Here is a 17,148-nt window from a genome sequence, read left to right as displayed (position 1 = left end):
CCAGAAGGTCATCTAGTCCAACCCCCTGCTTGAAGCAGGACCAATTCCCAGTTAAATCATCCCAGCCAGGGCTTTGTCAAGCCTGACCTTAAAAACCTCTAAGGAAGGAGATTCTACCACCTCCCTAGGTAACGCATTCCAGTGTTTCACCACCCTCTTAGTGAAAAAGTTTTTCCTAATATCCAATCTAAACCTCCCCCACTGCAACTTGAGACCATTACTCCTCGTTCTGTCATCTGCTACCACTGAGAACAGTCTAGAGCCATCCTCTTTGGAACCCCCTTTCAGGTAGTTGAAAGCAGCTATCAAATCCCCCCTCATTGTTCTCTTCTGCAGGCTAAACAATCCCAGCTCCCTCAGCCTCTCCTCATAAGTCATGTGTTCTAGACCCCTAATCATTTTTGTTGCCCTTCGCTGGACTCTCTCCAATTTATCCACATCCTTCTTGTAGTGTGGGGCCCAAAACTGGACACAGTACTCCAGATGAGGCCTCACCAATGTCGAATAGAGGGGAACGATCACGTCCCTCGATCTGCTCGCTATGCCCCTACTTATACATCCCAAAATGCCATTGGCCTTCTTGGCAACAAGGGCACACTGCTGACTCATATCCAGCTTCTCGTCCACTGTCACCCCTAGGTCCTTTTCCGCAGAACTGCTGCCTCGTCATTCGGTCCCTAGTCTGTAGCGGTGCATTGGATTCTTCCGTCCTAAGTGCAGGACCCTGCACTTATCCTTATTGAACCTCCTCAGATTTCTTTTGGCCCAATCCTCCAATTTGTCTAGGTCCTTCTGTATCCTATCCCTCCCCTCCAGCGTATCTACCACTCCTCCCAGTTTAGTATCATCCGCAAATTTGCTGAGAGTGCAATCCATACCATCCTCCAGATCATTTATGAAGATATTGAACAAAACCGGCCCCAGGACCGACCCTTGGGGCACTCCACTTGATACCGGCTGCCAACTAGACATGGAGCCATTGATCACTACCCACTGAGCCCGACAATCTAGCCAGCTTTCTACCCACCTTATAGTGCATTCATCCAGCCCATACTTCCTTAACTTGCTGACAAGAATACTGTGGGAGACCGTGTCAAAAGCTTTGCTAAAGTCAAGAAACAATACATCCACTGCCTTCCCTTCATCCACAGAACCAGTAATCTCATCATAAAAGGCGATTAGATTAGTCAGGCATGACCTTCCCTTGGTGAATCCATGCTGGCTGTTCCTGATCACTTTCCTCTCATGCAAGTGCTTCAGGATTGATTCTTTGAGGACCTGCTCCATGATTTTTCCAGGGACTGAGGTGAGGCTGACTGGCCTGTAGTTCCCAGGATCCTCCTTCTTCCCTTTTTTAAAGATGGGCACTACATTAGCCTTTTTCCAGTCATCCGGGACTTCCCCCGTTTGCCACGAGTTTTCAAAGATAATGGCCAATGGCTCTGCAATCACAGCTGCCAATTCCTTCAGCACTCTCGGATGCAACTCGTCCGGCCCCATGGACTTGTGCACGTCCAGCTTTTCTAAATAGTCCCTAACCACCTCTATCTCCACAGAGGGCTGGCCATCTCTTCCCCATGTTGTGATGCCCAGCGCAGCAGTCTGGGAGCTGACCTTGTTTGTGAAAACAGAGGCAAAAAAAGCATTGAGTACATTAGCTTTTTCCACATCCTCTGTCACTAGGTTGCCTCCCTCATTCAGTAAGGGGCCCACACTTTCCTTGGCTTTCTTCTTGTTGCCAACATACCTGAAAAAACCCTTCTTGTTACTCTTAACATCTCTTGCTAGCTGCAGCTCCAGGTGCGATTTGGCCCTCCTGATATCATTCCTACATGCCCGAGCAATATTTTTATACTTTTCCCTGGTCATATGTCCAACCTTCCACTTCTTGTAAGCTTCTTTTTTATGTTTAAGATCTGCTAGGATTTCACCATTAAGCCAAGTTTTATGCTGCAGGGATCTGTGAAATTCACCTTATCCTCCTTGGGCTACCCTACAGGTCACAGTACTGCCTAGAATCCTTGCAGTACCATGTGCTGTGATTCTGCCCTTGACATACCCTTTTCATCTCCATCATGTCTCTTTCTACCCCTTATGTCAGGGTTGCAGGGGGTCCTTGCAAGGCAGCCTTACAGCTGGCTTCCACAGTACCTGAGCCGTAGAAATCCTCCCACCAGATGAAATCACGATTTTAGGGCCCTTTACACCACTCTAGTCTATCTACTCTGGAGAAGCAGTAAGAATCTCACCCTTCAAATGAGGGATGTGGAAGAGTGTGAGGCTGGAATCCTTACCTGCTGTCAAGGAGCATACAGAGCAACTGGAGGAGAGGTGGAGGTTGTCTGCATAAGTGGCTTTAAATCCTTGTTCCCTAGAGCTTAGGCTGACAATGCACTGGACCGGTCTCCTTGCTACCAAAAGTCCCCAGGGTCCATTAGACAGCCAGGAATCATCAGGACAGAGAGAAGCCCTGGCTACTCTCCCGTTCCCCTGGCCACACCCAATTCACCAGCACCAGGGAACGTGGGTGGGATAAGAGCTGCTACTTTGGCTTTACGTCTCCAGATGATTCCCTAGACTTGGGTGAACCTCCTGTGACTGGCTCCGGCAGATTAAAGGCTGCTGCACCAGTAGAGCACCGCTGGGATTGTCTGGAATGCAATTTAAGATTGAGCTTCACCATGCTGGGATGACTGACCTATGAGTTGTCTGAGTCTCTTCTGGATATTCCAACATTCAGAACAGTTTGCTTAAGTAATGTTATATTTTTGGCACAGAGAGCTTCTAAATGAAACTTTGGCTTGGAGCATAAAAAAAAATGTAAAGAACACAAGAAAAGGGTTTTGCTTTTGTTTTTTTTTTTTTAATTTCAAGGGCGAGCAAAGCTGAGTCTGTACTTCAGAACACAGTGCTCATGTCAGCTTGCTGAGTGGATGTCAACTATCATTCTATTTGTCCCTGGTAACATTTTACATCATCTATCAATTATGAAAAGAAAGAAAAGGCTGAGAATTCAAGCTCCATTTGCGTGCTGGAGTTGTTAATTGCAGTGTCCCAGTAAATCCATTTTGATTTCCATAAGGGTAGGCTTACAATACAGTTTACAAAGAATGATAGGCCTGAGTCAAATCTTTTGGAGGTTTCGAATCTGATCCTGGATCCAGGTTTGAGCTTTGTAGACGCTGTCCCTCACTTTTATGGGATAATCTCAATCCACCATTCAAAAGTGGGTGTGGGGAGAGAGGTTCACAATCCGGATCTGACATTTGTGGTTAAGGCACATCTACATTTTTTAGTATATTTTGAACTTTTTCCCTTAATTGACGGATGTTTTAGGAAGACACTGACAGTAAAGCAAGGCTGTAAAACTGTCAGCATAATATAGGCTCTCTCTGAAGAGGTGAACATAAATATAATTGCTGGAAAAGCATGAACTAGTTGGTTTTCAAGTGTTCACATTCCAAAGAGTGTCATTTCCCAGCACACTGTAGTGAGTCATGCACTCAGATGGTTTACAGTAAAAATCAGTGCGTTAAAGGCAGGAGATACTTGGCCTAGCCCAACACTCCCTCAAGCGTAACTTCCATAGAAATCAAGGGGAATGGACTCAAGGAGGAAGATTGTTTTGTTTCCTGAAGCATATACAAGGAGGTAAAAGAAATGAGGTTGAGGAGCAAAGGACCTGGAGACTCCCTCCAGGACCTTTCTTCAGGGCCAAACAAAATATTGGAAACCTAATTTAATCAGCAACTATTCACTAGGAATGCAATATTTTCCATCTCCATGAATGAGAAGCTACTGAATAGACATAGTGAGAGAGAAATTTAGGTTCATACACCTACATGTGAAAATATTTTAAAAACTGAAAGAAAAAAAAACCCCGCAACTTTTTAACACCACCTTAGGACTCTGGGAGGAGGGAGCAGAGATCAGATGCATGTTACTCCCAGTGCTGATCTGAATCTCCATGCTAGTAATAGAAGTTCATAGTATGCCCATGCTGTAAATTCCCATAAATATAAGGAAGGCTGGATTTCTCAAGATATTATAAAGCCTTTCTCTGCTAGATCATTGATTCAATTCCACCTGAGGTCTGTAATAACTGCAAATCATGACAGCCTGCTGGAGTTTGCTAGCTTTCATGAAATCAACTGGAATATCAGTTCAGGTCACAGTGGACAAACATCCATAATACAGAAACCACACTCACAATTAGCATTTGGCTGTTCCAGTCTTACATACGTTGAGGTGAGACCTCCAGATCAGATTTAAGGCATATTGGTATGGCAGAATGGGAAATATTTCACTGTTCCTGTTCTGGAGAGACAGTTCTTAATCTAGCACCATTCTTAAAGCATCAAACTCTTAGTTTTAAATGAAAATATACCTTGTTCTTTTATAAATTATAAAAATATCTTGGGCTTCATTCTCATTTACACTAAGGTGCCATTAAACATCACTCCAAAGAGGAATACTTACTGTAAGGGCCCTTTTACTGCCGGAGTGGTGTTAAAAGAGGCCTTAATGGAAATGAGAATTAGGCTCCTTACCTTACATTGTAGCTCACTTCATCCCACACTAACACGGTGTGGTTCCTTGTCTCCATCTTTTCGCACATGCTGTGCTAACGTAGTTTATTTCAGCATGCCATTTCATAACCAGCGCAGCATCTAGACATTTCACAGCAATATCTTCAATATAATTTGTAATTTAATTTAAATGTGACTGGAGAAAGTAGCAGGTAAACCAAGAATTCCAAAAGGTACTTTAGAAACTTTACACGTACTTTCTCTGAAGACTTCATAGCCCCTTCGACTTTCATAGCCACCATCTGTCATCTTCTCATTCCCTTTCTTGTTTTTCTCACCTTTCTTGTTGCCATTTTTAGCTGTAGGATGAAAAGAAAAACAAGTTTTACTTCTTGTCCACTGTCAAGTGTATTTAACAATGGCTAACTACACAGTGAATAAAACAGTTTGCTTCTGTAGGATGGCATTCCAATCCTTCCAATGCAGCAGATGTTTAGAATATCCTGTTATTCTTTTCCCAGGTATGAGAACTATAGAAATATGGGTGCAAGGAATCAGAAGTGTCCTTTTCTTTGCTGCAGTATGAAGGAACCAGATATGCATTTCTTTCTTGCACAAATGGAATTCATTTTTTAATGTCTACACACGCTCCAGTGACAGTTTATTGCTCAATCCTCCTCATCATTTGATCAAACATATAAGGGCCCCATCCAACACCTACTGAAGTGAACAGAAAGACTCCCCTGGACTTTAATGGAGTTGGATCAGACCTTAAAAGGGGTGAGTATATTTAATCTGCAGTGATCCAACATCTTCACAGACCACCACCAATATTCTAACCCAAGGCAAGAATGCTCCCAAAGCTGGTGAGCACAAAAGCAGCACTGTTCTGCACCTATATTCTGATTTGTTGCAATGTCCTCCATGCACAACCCTTCTCATCTCCATGCAGTTTATTCCTGCCAGGAGAATGAATAGTATGTTTGGTTGGGTTTGCATAGAGGTAATTTGTAAATCAGGAGACAGGCTGACTATGACCATCTGCAGAGAACATTCAACAATCCCATCCTAACAGAAAAGAAGCCTGAAAACACTGTACAACTCTTTATGGCATATCCCCTCTTAATTGTTTTTAAATATACACCCACTCTGTTAGGCTTTTGATATTAGTGCAATACTCCAGATTGTCCAAGAGTGGTTCTATGGAGAGAGTAAAGGGGCAAATTTAGTGCTCTATTTCTCATCTGGCTTTGTGCCACTACAGTGATTAATTCTCTTTCTGTCCACATGTATCTGAGCTGGCCAAATGCTCCACAGAGCTCTCCACCTGAATTTTAAAATGAACTCATGTCAGCCACGCATGGACTCCTTTTATGTCTACTTTCCATGAAGGTCCAGAAAGTGGAATGTTAAGCTCTCACATTCACATATTCATACAAGGAATTATATAGATTATATGGCAATAGATGCAGCTTCACACAACAGGGAGACACTGCTCACCAGGGCCTTTGCATGGGACATTAAAATGAGCCAGATAACTATCTGATGCATCCTTTGAGTACAGGACAGCACATGCACAAGCAGCTCCTCTGTGTGAATATGATGAGAGAAAAATCAAATTGAAATTCTGCACTAGAAGACAAATCTTTCAGTAGCCTAATTATCACAAGGACGATGTGTCAGGCACCACTTGGGGTTCCAGGTGGATGGGAGGGTGAAGTCTCAAAAACTTACCTAACGTTTCCTGAGATTTTACTGAATGATATCAGCTTTGTGAACTAACTAAAACAGCAATTCTGCAGGCTATGAAGAAGCAACAAATTATATAGTCATTTTTACTTTAAATGTCTGGACTGATAAATTGTTAATCAAGGGAAATTTTCCACGATTTCATTGCGATCCAATTTTTGGTTATTTTCTCAGTATCCAGGAAGTTGGCTATGTCCATTTCACAAGAAAGAAGGAGCAAACAGTCCAATCAGCCTTCAGGAAGTGAGCGGCAAGTGGTGGAATGTATTTAAGTAGACAGAAAGAGAGGGGTGGGTCCCGCAGCTGTGTTTGCAGGATTGGAGCCATGAGATATGTGTGTGTGTGACTGGGGTGAAAGTGGTTGGGGATGACTAGAATCAGGGGCTGGCATAGAGTCTGTGGGGGACCAGGAACTGGAGTTCGGCGGGGGGTGGGGTGTATTTGGGGGAGGGGCAGAGTGGGATCGGAGGGTTTGGGGGGAGGAGATCCTGGCAAATGGAGAAGATTGGGGTAGATGCCCCTGGGGGAGAGATAAAGGGCTAGAATTGGGTGGGTCAAGGGCGGGGCAGGGGGAATGGGCCTTACCAGATCTGATCCTGAGGCACAAAGTTGAATTGTTGGCTGGGGTTGTTGATTTTCTGATTCATGCCCCCACGCTGCACTAGCATCCTGTGGTGGCCAGTCTGGGCCTTTCAATCTGGCCAGATGCCTGGGACTGAGCCAGCCTGGCGCCAAGCCGTGCCTCCTCAGATGTTGTTAGGCGACAGCAGCAGAGCTTGGGCTCTTGAGTGGGGCCTGGGCAGGCTGCACAGTAAAAAAGGGTCTGGCAGTGATAATGCCATTCCCCCCCACCGCCCTCCAATCCGCAGAACCAGCATCCCCAGAACCAGCTCCGAGTCCTCAGCATCCCCTCTGCCCCCCCCCCCCCCCAGGCAGAATGCACAGAGACCTAGTGGCAGGACCACCCTAGTCAGCTGGCACCAGTAGCAGCCTGAGCTCCTCCCCCACTGTTCTCCAGGGGCATGGGGAGACCACCTACCAGCTTGGCACTGCACTGCCTCGGAGGCTGCAGCAGCAGCTGAATTCCCAGCTGGAGGACAAAATTTTACCGAATGTGTTGGCAGCAAGCAGGGGCTTCATCCCGCTCTGCCCCTGCCCTCCTTGTGGCACCCCTGTCTGTGTATCCCACAAAGAAAAAGGACTTCTTCACTACAGGCGCCAGCTTCCTCCGGGCCACAGGGGTGCCCTGCCCCCACCCACCCCCTTCCCCCAAGCCTTCATGCCCACCCCACCTCTTCCCGCCCCTGCTCCACTCCCACCCATCCTCTTCCCACCCAGTTCCATCCCCTCCTCCAAGCGTGCCCCATCCCTGCTCCTTTCCCTCCCCCCCAGCACCTGCTGCATGCCACAGAACAGCTGATCTCAGCAGGCAGGATGCACGGGGAGGGAGCGGGAAGAGTTGATTGGCGGGGTTGCCGGGAAGCACTGGGAGGGGGGCGCTGGCTGCAAGTGGTGCTAAGCACCCACTAATTTTTTTATGTGGGTGTTCCAACCCTAGCAGACCCATGGAGTCAGCGCCTATGTTCTTCGCTTTTTATACAAATCACCTAATGCTGCTTATATCTTGCTCCCTCACCATAAATTGCTACCTCTCGCTGAGAGAATCAAAGCTCACATGGCTTCTTGAAGTCCTCCTCCCAAACCTTAGAGTTACACTCATCCAATCAGAGAACAGAAACAATAGCATGTGATTTATCTGACCAATCACAACTAAAAAGATCAGGTTGAATTTTTAATCTGGGCTACTGGATATTGCTGCCAAACTGTTCAAATTCAATCCATCATGCATGCAAATCCTCTCTTATTTCCTTCGAAAAAGTAGTACATTGACATAATGAATAAACTGGAGCAAATCATAATCCATCTACCAGCATTCCAGAAGCAGATTCAGTCTCATGCTTATCTCTCTCCAGTCTATTAATGAAATCTTGATTTTTTTTTAAAAGGCCCTTTTCTCACCTCAGATCAGTTTGGATATAGAGCTGTTATCCAAGGTAATGTGCTAAAACGTGTTGAATCCTTTCCGAAGGAACACACCCAACAGCTGGCTGAATCTGAATACAAGCAAGACAGTGGTGATGCTGGTGGGCAGAGGGAAGCATTTGGAGGAGTTTGCAGCTACAGCGCATTCTTCTTTGGTTGAAGGTACTCATCCACATTTGGTCAATTCAGTTCATGATCAAGGAATACTCTTGGATTCCTCACTGATGCTAAGTTCTCACAAAGCAATATCTGTGAGTAATGCTTTCTATCGTCTCGTGTTGGCTAGGAGACTGCCCCGTCCTGGCAGATGATGGCCTGACCTCAGTTATTCATGCCTTCACTTCTTGGCTGGACTACAGCACTGCAGTATTCCTGGGCATGAAGCCTTCAGCACCTAGGAAACTCCAATTGATACAGAACTCTGCAGAGCATCTCCTCAGCAACACAGGCTACCCGCAAGAACTTCAGACTTGTTCTCTACTCTCTACACTGATTTCCCATAGAATTTCAAATCAAGTTCAAGGTCTCAGTCCTTATACTTGTCCCAGGCCATAGAGTGCTTTGAACATATCTAAAAAACCAAATGAAACTCTGAGTTGAAGACTGTGATCAACAACTACACCCCTCTGGCACAAAGGAAGGTAAATAAAGGTAAAGCTTGTTTGTGCAGGAGTCAACACTTTCTTTGGGGCTGATCCGAGACTTTGGAATAAATTCCCTCAGGAACTAAAGACCATCACAAACCGCATCACCTTTCTATTCAAGTGCAAGCCATGCTTTTTTGACTTGCCTCCCCTAACACACACATAGCAATGTGAATATTTATTTAAAAAACTACCAAAACAAGACACTCCACTACACATTTGTACCCCTGGGGAGAGGACGAGAGAAGAACAAATGAGAGTTATGTAGCCATGTTGCTTAATGCATTACTGGAAGATGCTCAGATATTACAGCCATGAATGTGGTGTAAGAACAGATATAGAATAGAATCCACTGAAGCCGATCAGACTAGTTGATTTCAGTGGGCTTTGGATCAGGTCATAAATAAGCAAGAATGGATTAGAAAATACAAATCCACTTGTGATGGGATCTGTCAATCCAACCTTTTACTTTCCAAGGATTACATGGTACAGCTGAATTTATAAGAGTCATAAGGGAGGCAAAGGGCAGGATGAGATTGATGTATTGTTATGTAACTCAAGTGCTCGCAAATACTGCTTTAATAAAAAATAAATCCACAGCATAATCCTGGGTTTGCCCACCTAAAGTCAATGGGAGACTTGCCCGTTGCCTTGAATGGAAATGAATTTGTACTTATATTAATACTTCACAATGTAAACCAGCTGCATTCAAGCCATCAACAGTAATGAGCTTAAATTAATCAATTACATGTCATATGCAATTTGCTGTAGCCTTTACACAGTTATGATTTTAGTCCAACTTTAATTCAAAGTTAGCACTGATCACTACCAGCTGCCCAGCCACAGGGCAGATCACACGTTCCCATTCCTCTGCCTTTCTTTATTCCAGCCAAGATCCAGTCTATTGTTTGCTACACCATATAATTAATCCAACATGCCCCTGCTTCCACTAAGCTTCACAAAAAAGGAGCATTTTGTTTACTGTATGTCCATTGATTTAATCTCTATTCAACGTAAAAGTGTTTGTTCATATATATAAATATATAAATACATACATACTTACACACACCTCCACACCTATTTACAGTTAGGTTCATAATTATTAGTTAAGCACCAATCAATCATGAGCTCAGCATGATCTGTACCTTTATAAGGCCAATTTTTCAAAATTGGGTGTGCAATTCTAGGCACCTACATTTGTATTTTGGCACTTACGTAAGTGACTTGGTTTTCAGAGGTGCTGAAAACCAACAGCTTTAATTTATTTTAATGTTACTAATCCATGTAGCACTGCACTGGATGGTGTTTTAGATTTAACCTACATAATTGCTGGATCATGCTATAGTGCCTTGGATAGTTATTTTGTGTAGATTACAGACAGAGCAGCTAGTGCCATCTATCGTTAAGGTTCTACAATACTTCCCAGTATAAGATCTCTTTCTTCAGTTGCTTATAACTTTGCCAGTCCTTAAGCGTTCAGGTTGAGCTTCAACATGTTGGGTGTCTGCCTTAGGCTGAATTATTTTGGGTAGTTTCAGTTGAAATGTTTCAGACATTCCAGAGCATGAGTAAGAGGAAAACGTGTTTTTTCCCCACGTTAAAAAAAAAAATCTTATGACAAATTTATTTAAGATGTTCTAGAGCCTCCATGTTTTGGAGCAGGGACTTGAAATTTGTCAGAGAGCCACGCGGGTGTCGGGGATGTGCCCTTTACTGTCACCCTGAAAAAAACGCTCAAATATGGCTATGCTAGAAGCCTTTGAAAAATTTCAATTCACACATGCACAGCAGAGACTTCTTAGAGGTTGGCAGCTCAATTTCTCTGCACTGAACATGGTCCAGTCCAGGGCTGAAAGGGCTGAGCAGGACTTTCCCTGTAATTACTTCAGGCTGCGTGGCCCCAATCATCAAAACCAAGGACAAGGAAATTGTCCCTCATGCTCTCAGTGCCCAGGTAGCGAGGAGGAGGAAACCATCTGACTGAAATGCAGAAGAAATAGGAGCTGGATATGGGAGGAAGCAGGTAGGGTTGGCACAAGGAATCTGGAGGTGGAAGACTGGGAACCAGGGGGTAAGAATGAGAGATGGAGACTGGAAGAGGAGGCCTGGGAGGAGAGGAGATTGGGAACAACTGGGACCAGCATGGGGATACCGAGACTGGGAGCTTGTGGGGGCAGAGAGACTGAGACTTGGTCACGGAGCTGAGACTGGCTGGTCAAGGAGAGAGAAACTGGAATGAGGAGACTAAGATTGGCTAGGTGAGGGGATGGGTATTGGGAGGAGCCAGGGATGAGGGGGTGGACACTAGGATGAGAAGCTGGAGGGAGGAACAAGAATGGCACAAGGACAGCATGGAGGGAACAAGGGCACCAACATTTCCAATTCTCACCATTCCTCAACAAATGTGTGTGGAATGTATCTCATATCCCCCTCTAGTACTGGTCCACATAGAAGATGACCACCTAAAACTGCTGCCAGTTACTCCCTTAGTTCAAGTGGCAGAAGTCTGTATGGTAGATCTAAAGGCTCCAGCCCACCTGATGAATCATGTGGGTGTCAATGCAATGCCATAGCATGGAATTTCTGTTTTTACAGTTTGCTTTTTTAAAAAACCTAGGAAATTACAAAGAAAAACTATATTAAAAGAACATTAAAGTTGGGACACCAAGTGCTCAAAAGTTAGGAAATGCACCCTTATGGCATGAGGTCGCTCTGCAGACCCCTTTTCATCAATCTCACCCCTCTCCAGGGCTCCACAACTAAACTCACAACAGATCACTCTTGCAGGCCCTTCTGCAGGGCTTTATTTATTTTCTAAAACAAACAAAAATGAAAACATTAAGCAGTTACCCTTCTGACCTTAGTCTCTGCTCCTAAGGCTACTGCCAGGCCTCCTGTCTCCGGCAGACCCTGCCATTCCTTCCTTTCTCTGCAGTTTCTTCAGCTTCCTCAGACCCTCTGCCCCCCTTCCTTGTACTCTTTATCAGCTGATCCCCATTCAAATGTGACTCCTTAGTAACTGGGATTGGAGGGGCCCAGGCCTCTGGCCCTTAAAGGGACAAGCCACCCTGTTACAGCCATTAATTCAGTCCCCTTGTGAATATGCATTACAAGAGTCTTTAATTGCATGATCACATACTATTTGTTTTCCACAGGACCCCTACCTTATTAACCCCACAGGAGGGACCTGTCCTGGGAATGAATCAGTGTGGTGTAAAGGGGGTTGCTATCTGTAGGACTCCGTCCTCATTTGTTGCAGAAGTTGGAAAGTGTGTGAATGAGGAAGGAGATTGCAGGAAGAGAAGAGAATCAAATTCTAACCCTGCCTTTGCCACAGAGCTCCTGAGTGATGCTGGGCTTTCTGGAGTATGTTTGCAGCTGTGCTGCTAGGAAAGTTGGGGGAAAGCCAGCAGGGAGCTTGGAGGCAGTATGGAGCTACAGAGCCTCCATGGAGATGGCTCAGGACTTGCTAGATCACCTGAGCGCTAGCTCTTGGAGAATCAACTGATTTAGTGTTATGAGCTGCCTATCACCTCCTCACCAAACTTCACCAAGGGAAGACTTTTCAGTAAATTCTACAAGTGCAAGCATGCAAAGTTTCTAGACACCCATTTGGTCAAAGGGGATAATGTGGCTGTACATATGTGGGGCTTCTTACATACCTGCTGGAGTCCGAAGAGCTGTGAACTGAACCCTGTACACAAACAGGGGCCACTGCACCTCAGGGGGAACTCTCCTGCCTCCCACCCCCCACAGAAAATGGGAGGAAAGACAGTGCATGCACTACCAGATAAGCTGAATCAGCACATCCCAGAGATACCCTGCCAGTGCCATCTGCTTTTGAACTTTCTGTCTAGCTGCTGATCCCCAGTGGAGCACCAGGTTATAAGTTTCTTGTACCACTGCTACCCTCACCCAGGCAGACTCTATGCCACTAGAGTCCTCTGCCCTGGGCTATACCTGCAGCTAAGATTTGCTGGCCCTCTAACAATTTTCAACACTGCAGAAATGGTAAATTTGGGGCATAACTTATAAAAAGCTGTTTTCAATTTTTTCTTGATCAGAAAGTAACTACATGTAAAACTGGTAAAAATCAAACTGCAACCCTTAATTTAATATCACCTATATGCAATTGGGAAGAGTTAATGCCACTCAGAAAACCTTATTTCTCCAATTTGCTGTGATGTGGGTGTCTTTATTTTGAAAATTTTGTGCCATATCCCATAGTACTTAAGGATACAAAATTCCTACTGAAGCCAATGGGAGTTTTGCCTGAGTGAGGGCTTTGGCCCTTAATTTTATAAGACTGTTGCTTACTTCGTGAAATAATTTCGATTTCAAATTTCCTCCAAAGAAATTAAACAAGACAAATGCAATCGGAGAATGCTTGTAGAATAAACTGCCGAGCCACCTTAGTGTAACTGTGTCAAAATAGAAACCACTCTACTGTGCTTACTGACCAGAGTTTTGGGAACGATAGTAATGTGTAGGTTTCCAATAGCTTGTCTTCTCTCAGCCAAAGACATTACATGTAATAACTGAAGTGATGGACGATATGGCTGTCTTTTAATTTATTTATTAAATTATGTATTAGTACCTCCTAATAATTAAAATTAATCCCCCTAGTAACTGATCTCTCTGAAGGAATATCCCTGTTTACATTTCTTCCATGGGAGGGCTTTAAAGTGAAATCTGACAGTGATTCACCTGTTCAAAGGTGAAGAACATTTAGAGTTAAAATGACCAGGGGTACAATAAGAAATCATCATAAGACAGACAAAACAGATCTTACCATGGAGTGAGTCTCTCTTCATTTGATTGCAAAAATGTAGTTTCAGCAAGCAGCCAAATGTGAAATATGATAAGAAGGGAAGTTCATGCACCAGCTGGAGTCTCATTTGATTAATGAAATGCAGTGTTTTTGAAAACTCTTAATGTGACAGGTGAGAGGGAAAGGGTAAAAGTGCATGTGAGATTTCCAAAGAGCTGAAAAGCTTGGTGTTAGAAATTAGTATATGTCATCATCCCCAGCACATTTATTATTATTACTATCAGTATTAGAGTATTAATTTATGTTAAAAGTCAGAGTCAGTTTGAGACTCAACAGAGCTCTTAAAGTTTGGAGGAAGAGGTGGAAAGTTACCTGGTGGAATCTCGAGAATGGATTTTTCTTTTTTGTTGCCTTTCTTCTGTTTTAACTCTTTCTTGCCCGGTCTGAACCTTGGGGACTCCTCTGCCTCTGCAACGTGGGCTGTTTCTTCCTGTCCAGGTTGCTCTGTGAAAGGGGAAAATTCCTCATCGGGACCTGGATAGGAATAATAATGATCCCTGTTTATAATCTCCTGCAGGTAATAATCCTGATCCTCCACAGGCAAAGCCTGGGATAAATCCCCAAGCAGTGCTAACCCAAAGGCACAGAGAGCAAGACAGAGCTGAGACGAACAGGAGCCTTTCTTGCTAAGGGGAATCATTTTTTTAAAGCAGCACAAAAGCTCCACTATGTGTCCCAGATCCTTATTCAGCAGATAGGAAAAACAGCAAGCCTTGGTCACTGGTGAATTCCAGGACTTGTGGAGGGATAAAGAGTCCAGTCTGTGATAAGTGCTTCTGCTTAGACTTGTTTGCAAAAGTTGCAAGTAGTGCAGTGAGAGAGAGAGGACTGAGGAGGGAGGGAGGCAGGAGCCCGAGGTGCATGTGATCATAGGACTCACCAGCCAGACACATATACAGACACACAGGGGGAAGAGAGAGAGAGAGAGAGAGAGAGAGCTCTGCTTTGCCTGCCAGCACTTGGCAGGTGTGACTCTCCAGAACCCTCTGTCTTGCTTTCTTTCTTGCTTTCTGTTTCCCTCTCTTTCTTTCCCTTCAAAAACAAGGGTTACAAGACACAGTTTTCAGCTCAAAGGCTTGGCTTGTGTAATGCTTCTGCAAGGTGGTGTTGGCAGCAATGGGGGCCAGATTCAATATCTAGGGGTTCCTCTTAACAATGAGAAACAGACCTGGTTCGAGCCCCTACCCAGTAATCTGGGAAAATTAAACACTATCCCTGGGCACATCTAAGAAACAATACTTCCCCACTCGCACACCCGGAGTCTGCATATAACAAAAGAAAAGTTTTATTAAAAGGAAGAAGGAACACAGAATTAATTTGGGAAAATACTGAAACAAATTATTCAAAAGAACGTAAACCATAAACAAACACCCTCTCCACAGTATATGGGGCAGTGGCTTTTGCCTCGGTTTCCCATCTTGCAGTGTGAAAGTCTGATGGACGAATGCCCCTTTAACATGCCACTCCCCTTTCCCTCCACTGCATCCCACTCTCTGTTGTCCGAGGTCAGCCACGTCCTGGAACTCAAGGGTGCATTCACGTCAGATCACCTCCCACCCTGAAAGGGGGAAGGGAGGAACATGGAGCAATGTCTCTGCTGCTCTAAGGAATCCCTGCCTCTACTTGCTAGTCTTCCACCGCTCACCACCGCCATTCTGCTGCCGCTCGCTGTTCCTCTGCCTCTGTTAGCCACTCTCTGCTATGTCTGCTGCTGGTTGCCGCTGCTCCCGCCGTTATATCTGTCACTGCTTGCTGCCGCCTCTGTAATGCCATGATCTGAGGTTCCACCACTTAGTCCAGTTCTTAATGATCTCAGCTCTGAGTGATTTCACTGGGTAGCAGGCAACCTCGCTGCTAATGCAGCCTCTGCGTTGTCTTTCACTGCAGCGCTGTCCCCACACCTGACGCCAGGTCTAAGGCTCATCCGTGGTTTGAGCTCTAGGAATCAGTGAACAGAACCAAGGACTCTCAACTGAGTTTGATCAGTTCTGTATTTAAACATTGGAGAGGGGAGGGTCAAATGGTGTCTAAGACTTATTAAACAGAGACCTTCCCATCCCCCTCACTTTCCCTTGGATTTGGCACCGCTCCCCCCATTTTGCAAATGAGGTTAATTTTACAGTGAGCCTTCAATCAGAACATGCTCAGTACAGTTCTGCTGCTCTTCACGTACACAATAAGGATAGCAACATTTAATCACCCCTGCATTCAATACTATAGTGAATTTTAACCCAAAGCAGCCAAAATTGAACACTTTGGCAAAGCAGCTCTTCCTACTACAGGTCCCGAGGAAGAGTTCTGTGTAGCCTGAAAGCTTGTCTCTCTCACCAACTTCCAATAAAATGTATTACCTCACCCACCTTGTCTCTAATATCCTGGGTCTGACACAGCTACACGACCACTCTATGCAAATATACACACTGCTCCTGAAGTCTCTTCCCTCAGATCATCGCTTGATGGCAGGGGAGAGCTCACTCAGGCCCTGGCTTACACTTGCAAGTTGCAGTGACTTCAGTCCTCATATACACAGTTGATCCTGAACTCCATTTATTTGACAAAAAGTAAAATTGACAACAAGCATTTGCCTTCCAGTCACTGTATAAATGTATGTCTCCTCCTTGAGAGAGAGACTATGTGCTATGCACCTAGATCAAAGAAAAATTACTGTTTCTGTGGTTTGATTATAAAGTACAATTAACATTGTTTTATATGAAGCAGTGGACAAAGGAAAATGTGTCTCCATGATCTCCTTTTTGTCCTAAGGCATTTTATTTGGTTGCATGGGGTGGATAAAAAACAGGTGTTGATGGCGATCTGTACTTTCCTTCCCATTTTCTTAATTTTGTGCACTTTCTCTACACTGGTGTTTTATACAGCAACACAAAGGCAAGAAAGTGAAAGATTTGCAGAAGGAGAGTTGTTGGAGATAATCTTAAGTAAGGAAAGTAAATCTATAGTCCCACTGCCCCACTTCTGCTCCTTCCCATCCTGGCCCGGCCTTGTCCCCAGTTCTCCCATAGACCACAGCTCTCAGGGGGCCTCCATGAAGCTGGGTACCATGCAATGCAGGAAGTGTGTAACCCTTGACAGGTTACTCAAATCTTGGTACACACTGAGGAAAAGGAATCATATTAAGCTTGGGGTTCTCTAAGCCTCACTTAGGAGTAGGACACAAGAATTGCTCCAGGACAGAAGCAACTGAAGATCAAGCGAAAATATCAAAATATCCTCCACAGATTTCAAGTCCTTCATCAGGTCCTTTCACCTTTAAACTCTCCATACACGCACTCTCTACTACTATATATGAGAGAGAAAGGTTATTCATATCAAACATAATTCAATTGTAGGTCTT

The 17,148-nt window shown here is 44.6% G+C and overlaps 1 protein-coding gene across 3 annotated transcripts in view; it reads right to left on the bottom strand.

Moving 5' to 3' along the window:
- CPXM2 (carboxypeptidase X, M14 family member 2) overlaps positions 1-14,645 on the bottom strand; it is a 101,730-nt gene extending 87,085 nt beyond the window's left edge. For 2 of the 3 annotated variants that reach the window (XM_084634372.1, XM_084634373.1), the window contains exons 1-2: positions 14,109-14,645; positions 4,787-4,888 (exon numbers count right to left, since the gene is read on the bottom strand). In XM_084634372.1, coding sequence (XP_084490498.1) covers positions 4,787-4,888; positions 14,109-14,436 — 430 coding nt within the window. In that variant the 5' untranslated portion in view covers positions 14,437-14,645. Of the gene's footprint in view, positions 1-4,786; positions 4,889-11,824; positions 11,905-14,108 lie in introns of those variants that run through there. The other variant, XM_084634374.1, reaches the window with a different exon arrangement.
- Between the last annotated feature and the right edge of the window lie 2,503 nt (positions 14,646-17,148).

Source organism: Lepidochelys olivacea (genome assembly GCF_965140295.1).
Source record: "Lepidochelys olivacea isolate rLepOli2 genome assembly, chromosome: 7".
Lineage (NCBI taxonomy): Eukaryota > Metazoa > Chordata > Testudines > Cheloniidae > Lepidochelys > Lepidochelys olivacea.
Note: the sequence above shows the minus strand (reverse complement) of the source record. Positions and strands in the feature narration are given on the sequence as shown.